Source organism: Gopherus evgoodei, chromosome 1 (genome assembly GCF_007399415.2).
Source record: "Gopherus evgoodei ecotype Sinaloan lineage chromosome 1, rGopEvg1_v1.p, whole genome shotgun sequence".
Taxonomy (NCBI): domain Eukaryota; kingdom Metazoa; phylum Chordata; order Testudines; family Testudinidae; genus Gopherus; species Gopherus evgoodei.
In genome coordinates, this window is record NC_044322.1 from 353615614 (window position 1) to 353628930 (window position 13317).

Genomic DNA, 13317 nt, shown 5'->3' on the forward strand with positions numbered 1-13317 from the left:
TAGTTGTAAGTGTGGATTTTCTTCCTCAAACCTGGCTGGCATAAGAAGCACCAGACTTGCTTTCTTTCAACACAAAGAACAGGAGTTCTGTGAAACCTTTCTTTCAACAGGGACCAAGAATTTTTCAGCACTAGCCTGTGGCTGGTGGATTTTCTAGACCTACCGCAACTTCCTGCTGTTTAGATTCCTGCTACAAAATTAAGGAAATATAATACAAAACCACCACCCCCCATTTCCTGTTTCGAGACACACAAACCCGGCTATTACTCCTCCTACTTTAAGGGATAAAAGAGCAAAAGTGCCAAACTTCCACTGAATTTTAACAGGATGCAGGAGCCTAACCCTAGGCTTCTTTAAAAAAAAGCCTAGCCTACATGCCATTAGACAATAGCAGGATCTACAAACTCGTTTTGCTGTGGCCACATAACACTCCTTTCTCCAATTTTCATTGCATTCAGTGTCATTCTGACAGCAGCTCCTAACAGCCATAGCTACACTTAATGTAGGTGGCAAGGGCAGGGCTGCTGCAACCATTTAGGCAGACTAGGCGGTTGCCTAGGGCGCCAAGATTTGGGGGCACCAAAAAGCAGTGCCCCCAAATTTTAAGCAGTTGAGCAGCCGCTGCTGCTGGGATGGAGAGGGAGTCTGAGCTGCCAGTGGCATCGGCAGCCCAGTGGGTCCCCTGGGTCAGTGCGCCGCCACTGGCAGCCCGGAGGTTCCAATGCACAGTCGTGCTTGGAGAGGACACAGAGCAGAGGTGAGCTGGGGGAATGGAGGTACCGCAGGGCTCCTCGGTCCAGGGAGTGGGAAGCTGCCACGGGGTGCAGGGAACTGCCACAGGGGTGGGGGGGGGAGCTGCTGCAGGGCTCGGGGGGGGGTACAAGGTGGAAGTTTTGCCAAGGGCACGAAACTTCCTTCCAGCAGCCCTGGGCAGGGGCAAGTATAGGAGGGCTTGAAAATCCCACACAACTCAGCCACCGCAAAAAAGGAAGAAAAGGGTTAAACATTTTAACTACAAAAAGCATAAATAATTAGAGCAGAGCTAGAATGTGACAAAGAAGAAATGAGCTCAAGTTTAATTCAAAGACAGGATTCCAGCACCTGCAAATGGGCACAATAGGACAAAATATACATATAAATTGAAAAGTAATATGGGAGGGGAAAAAAGAAGTTGTATTTCATTCTCTCCTCTTATTTTGGAGTCCCTTTGGTCAAACACTGAGCTTTTCAAGGAAGAGAGAGTTGTCTTTTTATGTGGTTGTAGAGTGCTAATATGTAACAATGCCTACACAGGTTTAAACACAACTATCAACCTACATCACCGCTCTAAAGCTTCAGTACTACCCCTACCATATGAAGTCAAACAGGGATTGAAAATAAAAGCATATCCTCTTCATTCCCCTGAAATGGACAGAACTTAGATTTCTGGGAGGAACGTGTAGGAGATGGTCAATAAACAGAGACTGTTCCCCCAAGAAGAAGTGTAGGGACTTAGGCATAGCTCTGGGTTTAAGACTTTATGCATGCAACTGTCTGCAAGTTTGTCATTGACAAGACATCACTGTCAACTTGGTAGAGAAAGGAGATTATGTAGAGTCCACTTTGGGGGCAGGGGGGGACGACAAGTGCTATACTGATGCAGTATTAAATAGAGGAGAGCAAAGACAGCAGGTGAGTAATGGGTAATATACCACAGGGCTGAACTCTGAAGTGCCCCAATTCAAATAGGCTTTGTTGAGTGAAGGCAGTAGGTTAGTACACACTCTGCATTGAGTCCCAGCTGTGGACAATGAGTAGATGCCAGCAGACTACATAGTACTGGAGACTCACTGGTCCAGCTATGATTTCCTGTTTTTTCTTGGAGCTCATTTATTAAGATATGCCTAAAGTTCTCCAGAACCTAACAGATAGAATGTAAAGAATGCTAGATGTGGCTGCTTATACCGACTGTATTATAACTAGCAAAAGTTTGAGAGCTGCTGTTGCAATACTACCGTATGCAGCATACCTAAAGAAGACCAGAAAGGCCAATGCTAGTGTTGCTATTAACCTCAGGAAAATGCAACACAATGTTCCACAAGTACTACCCCCAGGAAAACAAAGTGTCACATAAGCTCCTGCTGCACTCTGTCAGCCAAAGGAACATGTTAAGCAACTGTTGACAAAGGTATAGTCTGGACACAAACTCCAGCATACTATTCTGAGTTGCTACAGACTCCCCCTGTGGAATGGAAGAATAAACCTGCCTCATACAGGAGTGTTCTGAAAATTAATTTGTGATGCTTATTTAAGATAAATGAAATTGCATTTTAAAAAGCAATGCGACTATTTATGTTGTGCCCACCAGTGGAACGGCTCCAACATCTAGTCCACTGAACAGAAAAAAAAAAAGTTTCAGTGAAAACAAAAAAAAGTTTAAAATCTACATCCCTGCCTGGAGCTGTTAACCTCTCCCCACCATGTGTATCTTAGCCCTACCGAGCACCTTCCAAGGGCTTGGGTGGCAAGTGTACAATGGAGGATCACCCCACTCTCCACATGAAAAGGGTGAGATCCATGCACAGATTTGGGGATTATGATCTGGTCCAACATCTCTTATGTTTGTGTGCACTTTATACTTAGTACATAAGATGTCGCTGATTGAAGATTTCTCTTCATGTCCTAGGAGCTCACTTTTAAGAGAATTTCTACTGAAAAAACATTTCTACTGGAAAAAAATATTAAAATGAACTTCTTATGCAAATGTCACAACTTATGTCACAGTACTGAAGAGCTCAACAAAACACTGCTATTGCATTATTTATGTGACAGTTTTCTAAGTGCCAGCCAAAAAAGCCAAAGGAGGTCACTTAATCTTTACATTAAAAAAAGAACTGCTGTATTCAATGTTTCAAATGCTAGATATCAAATAATCCAATTCAAACTTGTATTACACTGCATGTATTTCTGCCATTCAAATCTTTTTCAAAAGCTAAGACAAGAGTTAAACTAATGGACTGCAGCAACATTTCTCATCCACTAAGAACAGACAGCTACATGTTAGAGATGTGTTATCTCAGATTGCAATAGTTATAGAATTCAGCACAGAAAAGGGTTTGGAAATGGAAATATAGGGTGAAAAATTAGTATTGTATTACAGTAATACATACACTAAATGTCTGATGTTTCATATTCAAGAGTGCTGGGATATGAGCAACAGAAGTGAACAAGGTAAACAGCCATTTTGATATTTCACATCTCAGAAAGCAATGGTTAATTCTTTAAAAATGGGTGAGTGAATTTTTTGTTGAAGAAAGGTGCTGGTTACACAGTCCTGGAGGCTAGAGCTCTCGTGTTTATTCTCAGAATAAACACAACATAGGCAGCCAGCAGTGTCATTTTCCCATACACTACCCAGCCATTGTGCTTTAACCCTGACAGAGAGGCACTGCTCAGGGATGAGAAGATAGTTGTGTCCATGGCTCATTCAATTCTCAGCTGAAATTGTCAATCAGGGAACCCAAGTGTGGTGGTATTTTCCCTCACCTCTGCCCACTCAGAGAGAAAGGGATGAGACCCATCAAACCTGGTTCTCAAAGGCCAATGAAAAACACTTTATTATTATAGAAATGCCATAGTTGAAGGCATTATTCAATTCTTAAACATCCACTGAGGTTTAAAAAATCTAAATTTAAAGTCAAGGGAAAACTTCCCACAAATGAATAATATCAAAGAACTATGGATTTGTACTGCTATGTGGGATAATGCTTTATAAATGAAACATTTGATTTCCCAGTTAACTGACTCATCTCACTGCAGATCTGTTGTTTTTATATAATAATAAAAAAAAATACAAAAAGGACAGTGAGAATTATCCTCTGCGTAATACACATAGGTTGAGGTCATTATGGGTTTTGTTGCATCCGTGCATTTAAAGAACTGTCTGCTCTTTCCAGAACAGTTCCTGATTTGTTCTTCCTTTTTAGGATGAAAAGGCCAAGGGGTTTTCCTTGTAAGGAGTTTACAAATATTATAAGAAAGTGGTTTCCAAGTAGAGAGACCTTAGACAAAAGTTTTGGCAAGGAGGTCTTCCTGTTGCTGCTGGTGTAGTGTTCCAATGCCCACTGCTGGGGCTGGTAAGGGAGGTCTACTCGCAAGATGGAGCTGCAATTAAAGTTCAAGAAGGAGGGGGGGTGATTTAGACTGATGTCTGATTAAGATTTATTTTATTCATTTAACTAATATGATTCTATGCCATTATCACCATGGCACTTGAATGCCTCAAAATAAATGAAATACAAAACACTGGATCCTCGAGTCCCGCATATACATGATTCAGGAAGCTATTGCTGTCCTTCTACTAATCAAAAAGTATCTGCTTCACCCTAACTCAACAATGGGATGATTGTCTGAGTAAACTATGCCCCCAAGACCAAATTATTAAAATGTGACAGTCCATCCAAAGGAGATTTCACAGTGAAGAACCCATAAGGTCCTGAAAAGTTCACTTCCAAGAATGAGAGCAGAAGTGCCTCAGCAGATCTTAACCACTCCCCTCATTCCACCCCCTCCTTCCTTCGCTTTCTCTCCCCCACCCTCACTCACTTTCACCAGGCTAGGGCATGGGTGCAGGCTCTGGCCTGGGGGGGCCGCGAGGTTCAGAATGTGGGAGGGGGCTCTGGGCTGAGCCTGCAACTGGGGAGCAGGCTCCGGGCTGGGGCAGGGGTTGGGGATGTAGAAGGGAGTGCAGGGCTCAGGCTCTGGGTGGGAGTTTGGCTGTGAGAGAGGGCTCAGGGTTGAGGCGGGGGGGGGGGGGGGAGGATGAGGGGTGCAGGCTCCAGCCAGGCGGCATTTACCTTGGGAAGCTCCCAGTCAGTGGCACAGTGGGGCTAAAGCAGGCTCCCTGCCTGCCCTGGCCCCACACTGCTCCTGGAAGTGGCTGGCATGTCCCTGCAGTCCATGGGGGGGAGCAGGGGGCTTCGCATGTTGTCCCTACCTGTAGGCACCATCCCTGCATCTCCCATTGCCCACAGCTGCTGGCCAAAGGGAGCTGTGGAGTTGGCACACAGAGACCCCCTGCCCATCCCAGTGGCCACAGGGACATGCTGGCCAATTGCGGGAGTGGCACAGAGTCAGGACAGGCAGGGAGCCTGCCTTAACCCGGCTCAGAGGTAAAAGTAAGCCAGTTCACAGCCGACTGTACTGGCAGGGCTGCTTATGACAGGGGCCAAAAGGAGCAGCTTCCCCAGGCTCAGCAATTTAAAAGGGCCCAGGGCTCCCAGCAGCAATTTAAAGGGTCCGGGGCTCTGGCCCTTTAAATCACTGCTGGAGCCTCAAGGTAGCGCTAGCCGGGAGCCCTGGGCCCTTTAAATTGCCACCAGACCCCAGGCAGCGCTGAAGGGCTGGCTGGGGGAATCTGGACCCATCCCCACCCCTTCCGGGGCCCACCCTCCCACAGCCCTCTTGCTCAGGACCCCGGCCGCCCTGCGTACTTAAGTTACTTTCATCCCTGGTCCCGCTGGACTTTTAGCTGCCTCAAATCTCTCAGTTTGGCTTCAGTAGCTTCCTGGAAATAGAGCCTGATTCTGGGAGACTCCTGGCAAAACCAGGAGGGTTGGCAACCTTATGGGTGGGTGGGGACCACCTCATCTAACCACTCTATATGGGTTTAGGCATGCTTTTTATTGAATCAGGTCCTGAAGGCAAGACAGGTGGGGGAACACCTCATTTGTGCATCCCACTGGGGCTTGGGCACTGAGCTGCTGGGTGATGTCAGGAGTTAGGCACCTGTGCACAGCAGCTAAAATTCTGAGGCCGCAGAGGTGGAAATTAGGGGGTCTACATGGCAGCTGCGCAGCAGTTTTGTGAAGGCCAGTGGTACCTAAATGTTGGACTTAGACACCTAAAATGGACACTTATGCCCCTACTACTTGGGCCTGTTTATCTTGTCTGTCTATATCATGACCTCTTTGGGGCAGGGCTTCCTCACTGTTTGTAGAGCACCTCACACAACGGGCCCAATTCTATCTGTGACCACTAGATAAGCTATTATATATGTTTAGAATCGTAAGTTGGAATATTACACTTATTTGAGGGGTTTTACATTTATGAACATTAAACTAAATCACTACTAATTCCCGGTAGAAAAATATATATATAGTATCTAAAGACTTAAACATCAATTTAAAAGATTACTGTAAATCTTACCTTACATGCCAGCTGCTTCTCAAACCTTGGTGACACGAAGGCCCAGGGACCCATGTTCTGTGGCTCCTCCTGACTCCAAATAAAATCTGTAGGAAAAAGATAAGAAGCCATTTGTTTGTATATTTCATATATACACCAATTGACCTTCTCCCTGAAACCAGAAACAGATACTAATGAATCTCTAAGCTAGTTTTCTTAGCTGTATATTCCCATTCCATCTACAATGGTCCTGCTATGAGAGCAAAGGCACCACTCTTCAGTCTGAGGATTACTAGACTGGACTGACTTTGTAACCACACAATGCTGCCGCTAGGGGTGAAAATAAATGAGGATAAAAATTCATATTTTAAGAACAAGTTATTCCCAATTTTTTTTGTTCCTCTCCCTCCAAATCCTTGCACTACAGAGAACACTCCCTCACTTCCGTGTGCTTTGAAGGATATCCCTCCCACAAAGCCAAGGGATCCAACATAGGTGATGAATAGAAAAAAAAAAACCCCACCAAATTAACTGATCTGCAATATTTGTTGAAATGCATGTATTGTACAATTAAACCATTGTATCAATAAGCTCTTTAGGGCAAGGACTGTCTCTTAGTCTGTACAGGGCCTAGCACAATGGAAACCCAAACTCAATTGGGCTCCCAAGTTCTACTGTAATACAAACTCAATTTGTATTACTAACAACATGTACGTTTACCACAGCCTTCTGCCAGATAGATTCAGAACTGCTTATTTGCATCATAGGTTCCATACTAGTATATTCCCTTATGGTGCAAGTAATAAGGACTTGTGTTTCTGAAGCAGCAGATCTAAAGTTGTATCTATGGGGCGGGGGAGGGGGGGAGAGGAAGGAGGGGGGGAGGAGAGGGGGACATGACAACAAAACCAAACCAAACCTAGGCCTTTTAATCCTAAAAGGAAAGAACAATGTGGAGCAGCAACAAGTGGAGCTCCTAGATGGCCATGGATTTGTTTCAATACTTTAAAAAAGAGGTTACATGCAAAGTATAAAGATCTGCCTGACCTTTGGCATTTTTGTACTTGTTCATTTCTTGCTGTAGAGCTTCCAGGGGGAAAGGACACAGTTCTTCTAGTCTGACGATAGCAGTACTGTGCTGCTTCTCTCCTAGTGCCTCTCTCTGTTTCACCAAAGCATAGTAATGCTTGCCAGAACACAGCACCACTCGGCTGATGCTAAAAGGCATAAAAATTGAAGTGTTTTTAAATACAGCATTTTAAGAGAGACCCGACACAGCCACTTGTTATACATTAAATCCTAAAATCTGAACAAGGCCAAAGAGCTGACTATCAGATCAAAAGAAAGAAAAAGAGGGCAGAAGAGAAAGGACTGTCCAGTTATTAAGTTCCTAATCTTGGATCAACTCCCTGCTCCACCCCAGACTTGGGCAAGTTACTTAGTCTCTCTGTGCCTCTGTTTCCCATCTGTTAGAGATGGATAGTAGTACTTGCCTAACTTATAGGGTGTTGAGGATAAATACATTAAAGATTTGAGTCATTCAGATTCTATGGTATTTCTTTGGCTACTATCTCTATAGATAGAAGCTTATCAAAACAGGGCTCTTAATATTCCTACCTAAGGAAGGGAAAGAAAGAGACAAAACATACTTTTGAAATATAGTTCTCTGCTCCAGCCATGGTTCTCATCTCTACAGCCTCCTCACTTCAGCATGTGAAGTGTTCAAAGACCAATATAACAAAACACTATTATTTTTGTCATAAAAATAGAAGCAGAGTGGGGGATTCATTTGTTTACGAATGAGCAGCACTAGTCAACGTCAAGCACACTATAGGTAGAAGCAAGATAAACCACCAAACTCAAGCTCTCTGAATGGACCTGAGCTCAGGCCTCAATGATTATATCTTACCCACTCCTGCTGTTTCATTCCTGGGGCTTTTCTACCAACTGTCAGTTGTACTGAAGTTTCTGGTGGTGTAAGATATGTCCACCAACTATGCAGAGATCACGTTTCCTAAAGATTAGATCAATCTCCTTTATGTCCAGTGCAAAACCTTCAGGCCTAATTCGGCCCTCATTTATAGGGGTGTAAATCCAGGCTAACTAATGTAATCAGTGGAGTACGTTTTACAGAGGTGACGAGAATAAAAGGACCTATAATTCTATTTTAGGTCTCCTACTGATGCTGTTTATTTTTTCTTCATAAAATTATCAGAAATTAAAGTTTCAAGGGGTGGGGGGGAGGCAATAAACTTGTTTTACAGCCAATTATGCTTACATATGTTTGGAACTGTGAATATTAGAAACAAGAATCAAGTTACCTGTTAGGATCCACTGACAAATCACCAATTACAGGCTTGAATGTTGTCCCTGGGGCCATTTCTTGAAAATTTGACACTGCCCCCTAAGAGGAAAAAAGTAGCATATTTAACTTGTGGTTTTCAAATCTAAAAATCAACGTGCTGTATAATAATTAAAATATGATCCCGAAGACCCTCCTTCCCCCAAGTCTTGTACTACTTGTTATTGATTGGAAAAGTTTGTCTTTCAGTTGTTTATGGGGATTCTGAGTTTCTTGGCATAACATTCATTATTAACAATGGCTACAATCAAACTGATTAACAGCTGATGCCATGGGATTAAAGAGACATTGTCAAATAAATAGCCCACATATTTAGACTAAAATTTTACTAAAACTATTACGAAGAGTTATCCAGTATTCCCCCCCCCCTTTTTTTTTTTTAATTTCCAGAATTTCCTCTCACCCTCTTGAAAGGGAAAAGGGTGGAAGAATTAAAAAAAAAACAAAAACCCACATTCTTTACCAACACTGTGAATGCCAAAACATAGCAGGACATTTTGCTAATGCATGAGAACCGGGAAGTGAAACTCACCAACGTAGTCTCAATATCTAAGATGAGTGAAATGGAAAAAGCAAACATAACTGGAGAAAGTCAAATTAGATACCATTTTAACTAAAATCCTTTTGAAAACCACTGTAGTGTCAACAGGGTTAAAAAAAATAAAAACCTGTGTGGACACACTTATATCAGCGTAAAACTGTTATATTCGCTTAGCTTGCACTGGTAAAGTTCACAGGTGCAAACTAAGCCAATATAAGCCATGTTTAAATAGATTTTAAAAAGGCCAATGCAGAAAGTTTGAATCAGTTTAAACTGGTGTAATGGTGTGTTTTAGAGTAGGTCTTAGAGGGTAAAATCAAACTAAAAGTAACCCCAGCAGAGAATGTTTCTACTTACTGGAAATCTGAGTAGCATTTTGGGAGAAGCAACAATTAAAGGTTTCCGGAAGTTTCGGATCATCTGCCTACGAAGCAAATGGAAATACTGTGCTGGGGTGGTTGGATGCACAACTGACATGTTCACGTTGTCACCATCAACTCCCTCTTCTGCACTGTCACACATCTGTGCAAGGAGAACAAAATAAACCCTCACCAAGAAGTAGGCTGTCAACCTAACATGCTTGATACAGCACAAATGACTGAGGTACAATCACTGGTGTTTGTACAGGGAACATATATACACTCCAATATGTGCTGAAGGTCTCAATTTACAGAAAAAGGCGATCAACAAATGAAGAAGTCGCTCTAATTGTTTTATAAAACATTGCTAATATCTCAACTAAACTACAAAAGCTTTAACTGTGGTGTAACCAGGACCCTTGATTCTATTGTTTTTAAAAGTGTAAACGGGCTCTTAAACAACTTCTGTATTTGATTCCAGACCTCCCACACAGACTGCAATCACCTAGTGAGTTTGTAAAGCACTTACGGAGTTACACAAAGATATGTTATAGCCTTTAAAAATAAAATATTTATAATGCAACTTTTTTTAAGATAGCAACAATGGCAAAATGATAATATACAATTCTGAAGTACTTTCCAATAGAGGATCCCAATGTCCCTTTGCAAACATTAGTGAATTCAGCCTTAAAATGCATCTACATGGCAGGTAAATATTGTTCCCATTGAAGGTCAGTTTCCTGATTGGTTAAACTGCTCATCTAAGATCACACATGAAAAGTTTGTTTCAGAGCCTAGAATAGAACTGCAGCCTCCAGACTTGCACCTTAAGCACATGATCACCCTTTCTCCCAGTCCATGCCATTTCTTTTTCATAGCAATCACCTTGGTTATATGATCTTGCAGAGACCTAACATAAACGCCAAGCCTTTAATTCAAGGTGGATGAAAATCCATGATCTTTAAAAAAAGAATACATTATTTCTTTTTAAAAATAAACCAATTTAAAATTAAAATTGAACTGATAACCTACATTAAAGGCTTAAACTTACTATAATTTATTAAAATCATTTAAAATGGAATAAAAAAATATTCAAGCAGTGCATGTTTACTGCCAAAAAGTTTTAAAGACAGTCAAACCACTGAGCTTGTGGAATTCTCTGCCTATTGCACCTGAAATGCTAAACTAGCTTTTGACAACATTAGCCTTTTCTTCTGGTGCAAAGATAATGTGTTCTTTATTTCATTTGACTAGTTCAGTTCAATTCAATGACTAGTTCCATCCAAAGTTGAAAAATCAATTAGGAGTTGAAAAGAACAGGGAAGTTTGTTTTCATCTACCAATTTAGGAATAAAAACTAAGTTCAAGAGGATAAGATCTATAGTTCTAAAATCTGGAAGGACATGACCACTAGAAACAATCAGTTCAGTACAAATAATTCCTTTTAAAAAATAAAACCTAATTCAATAAAGTGTTCTGAATTCACAACGTTTCAATAAACTCATTTTTCATAAAATGTACTGATATATAAGGATAGTTTTTTTTAATGAAAAATAATTTTACATGCTGTTTTTATACATTTAACTCAATTCCAATTTTCATTGAAATGCAGCTTGCCACAAGTAAAAAATTGGAGACAAGATGGAAGAGGTAATTTCTTTTACCTCAATTTACAAATCAATTTCTGTTGGTGACAGACAAGCTTAGAAGAAGAGCTCTGTGTAAGCCTGAAAATGTGTTTTTTTCCCCACCAACAAAAGCTGGTCCAATAAAGGATATTACCACACACATCTCTAATATACTAGGACTAACAACTACAACAACATTGCAAAAAAGTAAAATACAATCGTCTAATAAATAAGAAAAGCATTTTCTATTACAATAAAATATTTTCTAATATAATACAAATGTAAAAAATTAAGAATGTGAATAAATGTAGGTTAATCTATACAATTAGTTAAATAAATGCATATAGCTATAGTGCATCAAAAAAGAAGGATCAAATTTTGTGCAAAGGCTGTATTTAGTTGCATGTTTTAATGGTTACCAATCAATGAGAATCAAACTCTTTAGAAAACAAAAAGGGCAAATGCAAAACAAGATTAAAATCAATGATTTATACCAAGGCTTCCTGCTTGCTGATTTAAATCAATCTACACTGCTTAATTTGACTGGCAAGTGCTATAGGCATGTAGCAACTTTTAATAGAACAGCCTTCCTGAAGCATCTGATACTGACATGCATTGATAGAGGGTATGACACAGGCAGGTGTGTCCAACTACCTGTAAGAAACGTTCCACTCGGCAGGAAGAATGTTCAGGGCCTGCACCATCATAGCCATGGGGAAGAAGAATGACTATCCCGCTCTGCAGGAGCCACTTAGCTTCACCTAAAGAAGCAGGATCCGGGGGGGGGGAGGAGAGAAAAGAGTTACAGAGTATAATTCAACATTATACAGAGTCACTTGGTAAGTTTATGCAAATCCTCTCCCAAAGGTTTACACACAAAATATCTAGCAAGATATTGTCTTTAATTAACAAAACTATGCAACTTCCTGTGGGAGTTTAATGGTCAGTCTGAAATTCTGACACAGTACAACTTAGATTATCTGAAAGTCTCTGAGGACACTGAAGCCTTTGTGCAAATCAGAGACACTGGCTTCTGAAGAGGATTCTAAATCTGTAGTACTGACGGTAATTGCTCTGTTTCAATTATAAATCCTAAATTTGGTTTTAAAAATTTCACCAAAAGTTACAGTAGAATCCTCTGAATTGGACAGTGTCATCCTGATTAGGCAGGTGTTCAATTAAAAGCATCTTAAAAAAAATCCAGGAACATTTAAAGTTCAACAAAACATACTGAATAAAAGTGATTCACTGCAATCCGTGTTTTTAAATATTTATTTAGAGACAGGCTTCTATATCAAAATACCTGCACTGAGCACTTCATACCTATTTAACCTCTATTAAGTCATTTCTTAAATCAGTTGCCACTGTTGAAATGTGTCCATTCGAAGCAGAGTGTATGCTAATACTGTCCTGCTTAAGGATCATTTCCTAGTCTCAAAAAGAACGAGAAGTACTTGTGGCACCTAAGAGACTAACATTTATTTGTGCATAAGCTTTCGTGGGCTAAAACGCACTTCAGAGACATGCAGTGGAAAATACAGCAGGAAGATATATATACACACACATAGAACAGGAAAAAATGGGTGTTGCTATACCAACTATAATGAGACTAATCAATTAAGGTGGGCTATTATCAGCAGGAGAAAACAACATTTTGTAATTGATTAGTCTCGTTATAGTATGGCAACAGTCATTTTTTTCATGTTCTCTGTGTGTATATATCTATCTATCTATATATATCTATCTTCCTACCGTATTTTCCACTGCATGCATCCAATGAAGCGGGTTTTAGCCCATGAAAGCTTATGCCTAAATTTGTTAGTCTCAGGTGGCACAAGTAAGCCTTGTTCTTTTTGCTGATATAGACACACACGACTACCACTCTTGATTCCTATTCTTAGTTTGCCAGTTTCCTGGGAACTATGTTAATAAAGTGCCATCTCAGATTAAGTCTAGTGTGCTGAAAAAAATTTACAACTCAGACAATTCCTTCTTTCAAACAGAAACTGAAGTCTGTGATAGATATAAACTGGGCACAGATTTTACATTATATATTTATTAATAGTACACACACCACAAACTATTTATCTATATACCTGTGCCTGGTTGTAAATTCCATTTGTAATGGTAGCAGACATTGTGCAGCCATTTTGTAGCAGAAATTTGACACACAGTGGAGGGTTTAGGTTTGGAAAGCTGTGCCAGAGCATTCACAGGCCATCAACAATGAAGATCTCTCCCCTACTTCAACAATGGGGTTTC

At 40.8% G+C, this 13317-nt stretch overlaps 1 protein-coding gene across 1 annotated transcript in view; it reads right to left on the reverse strand.

The window, feature by feature from the left end:
• Positions 1-1050: 1050 nt before the first annotated feature.
• Positions 1051-13317, reverse strand: part of DHTKD1 (dehydrogenase E1 and transketolase domain containing 1) — a 42884-nt gene continuing 30617 nt past the window's right edge. The window contains exons 12-17 of the mRNA XM_030568629.1: positions 11710-11816; positions 9426-9590; positions 8487-8569; positions 7213-7382; positions 6187-6272; positions 1051-4143 (exon numbers count right to left, since the gene is read on the reverse strand). Coding sequence (XP_030424489.1) covers positions 4042-4143; positions 6187-6272; positions 7213-7382; positions 8487-8569; positions 9426-9590; positions 11710-11816 — 713 coding nt within the window. The 3' untranslated portion in view covers positions 1051-4041. The remainder of the gene's footprint in view (positions 4144-6186; positions 6273-7212; positions 7383-8486; positions 8570-9425; positions 9591-11709; positions 11817-13317) is intronic.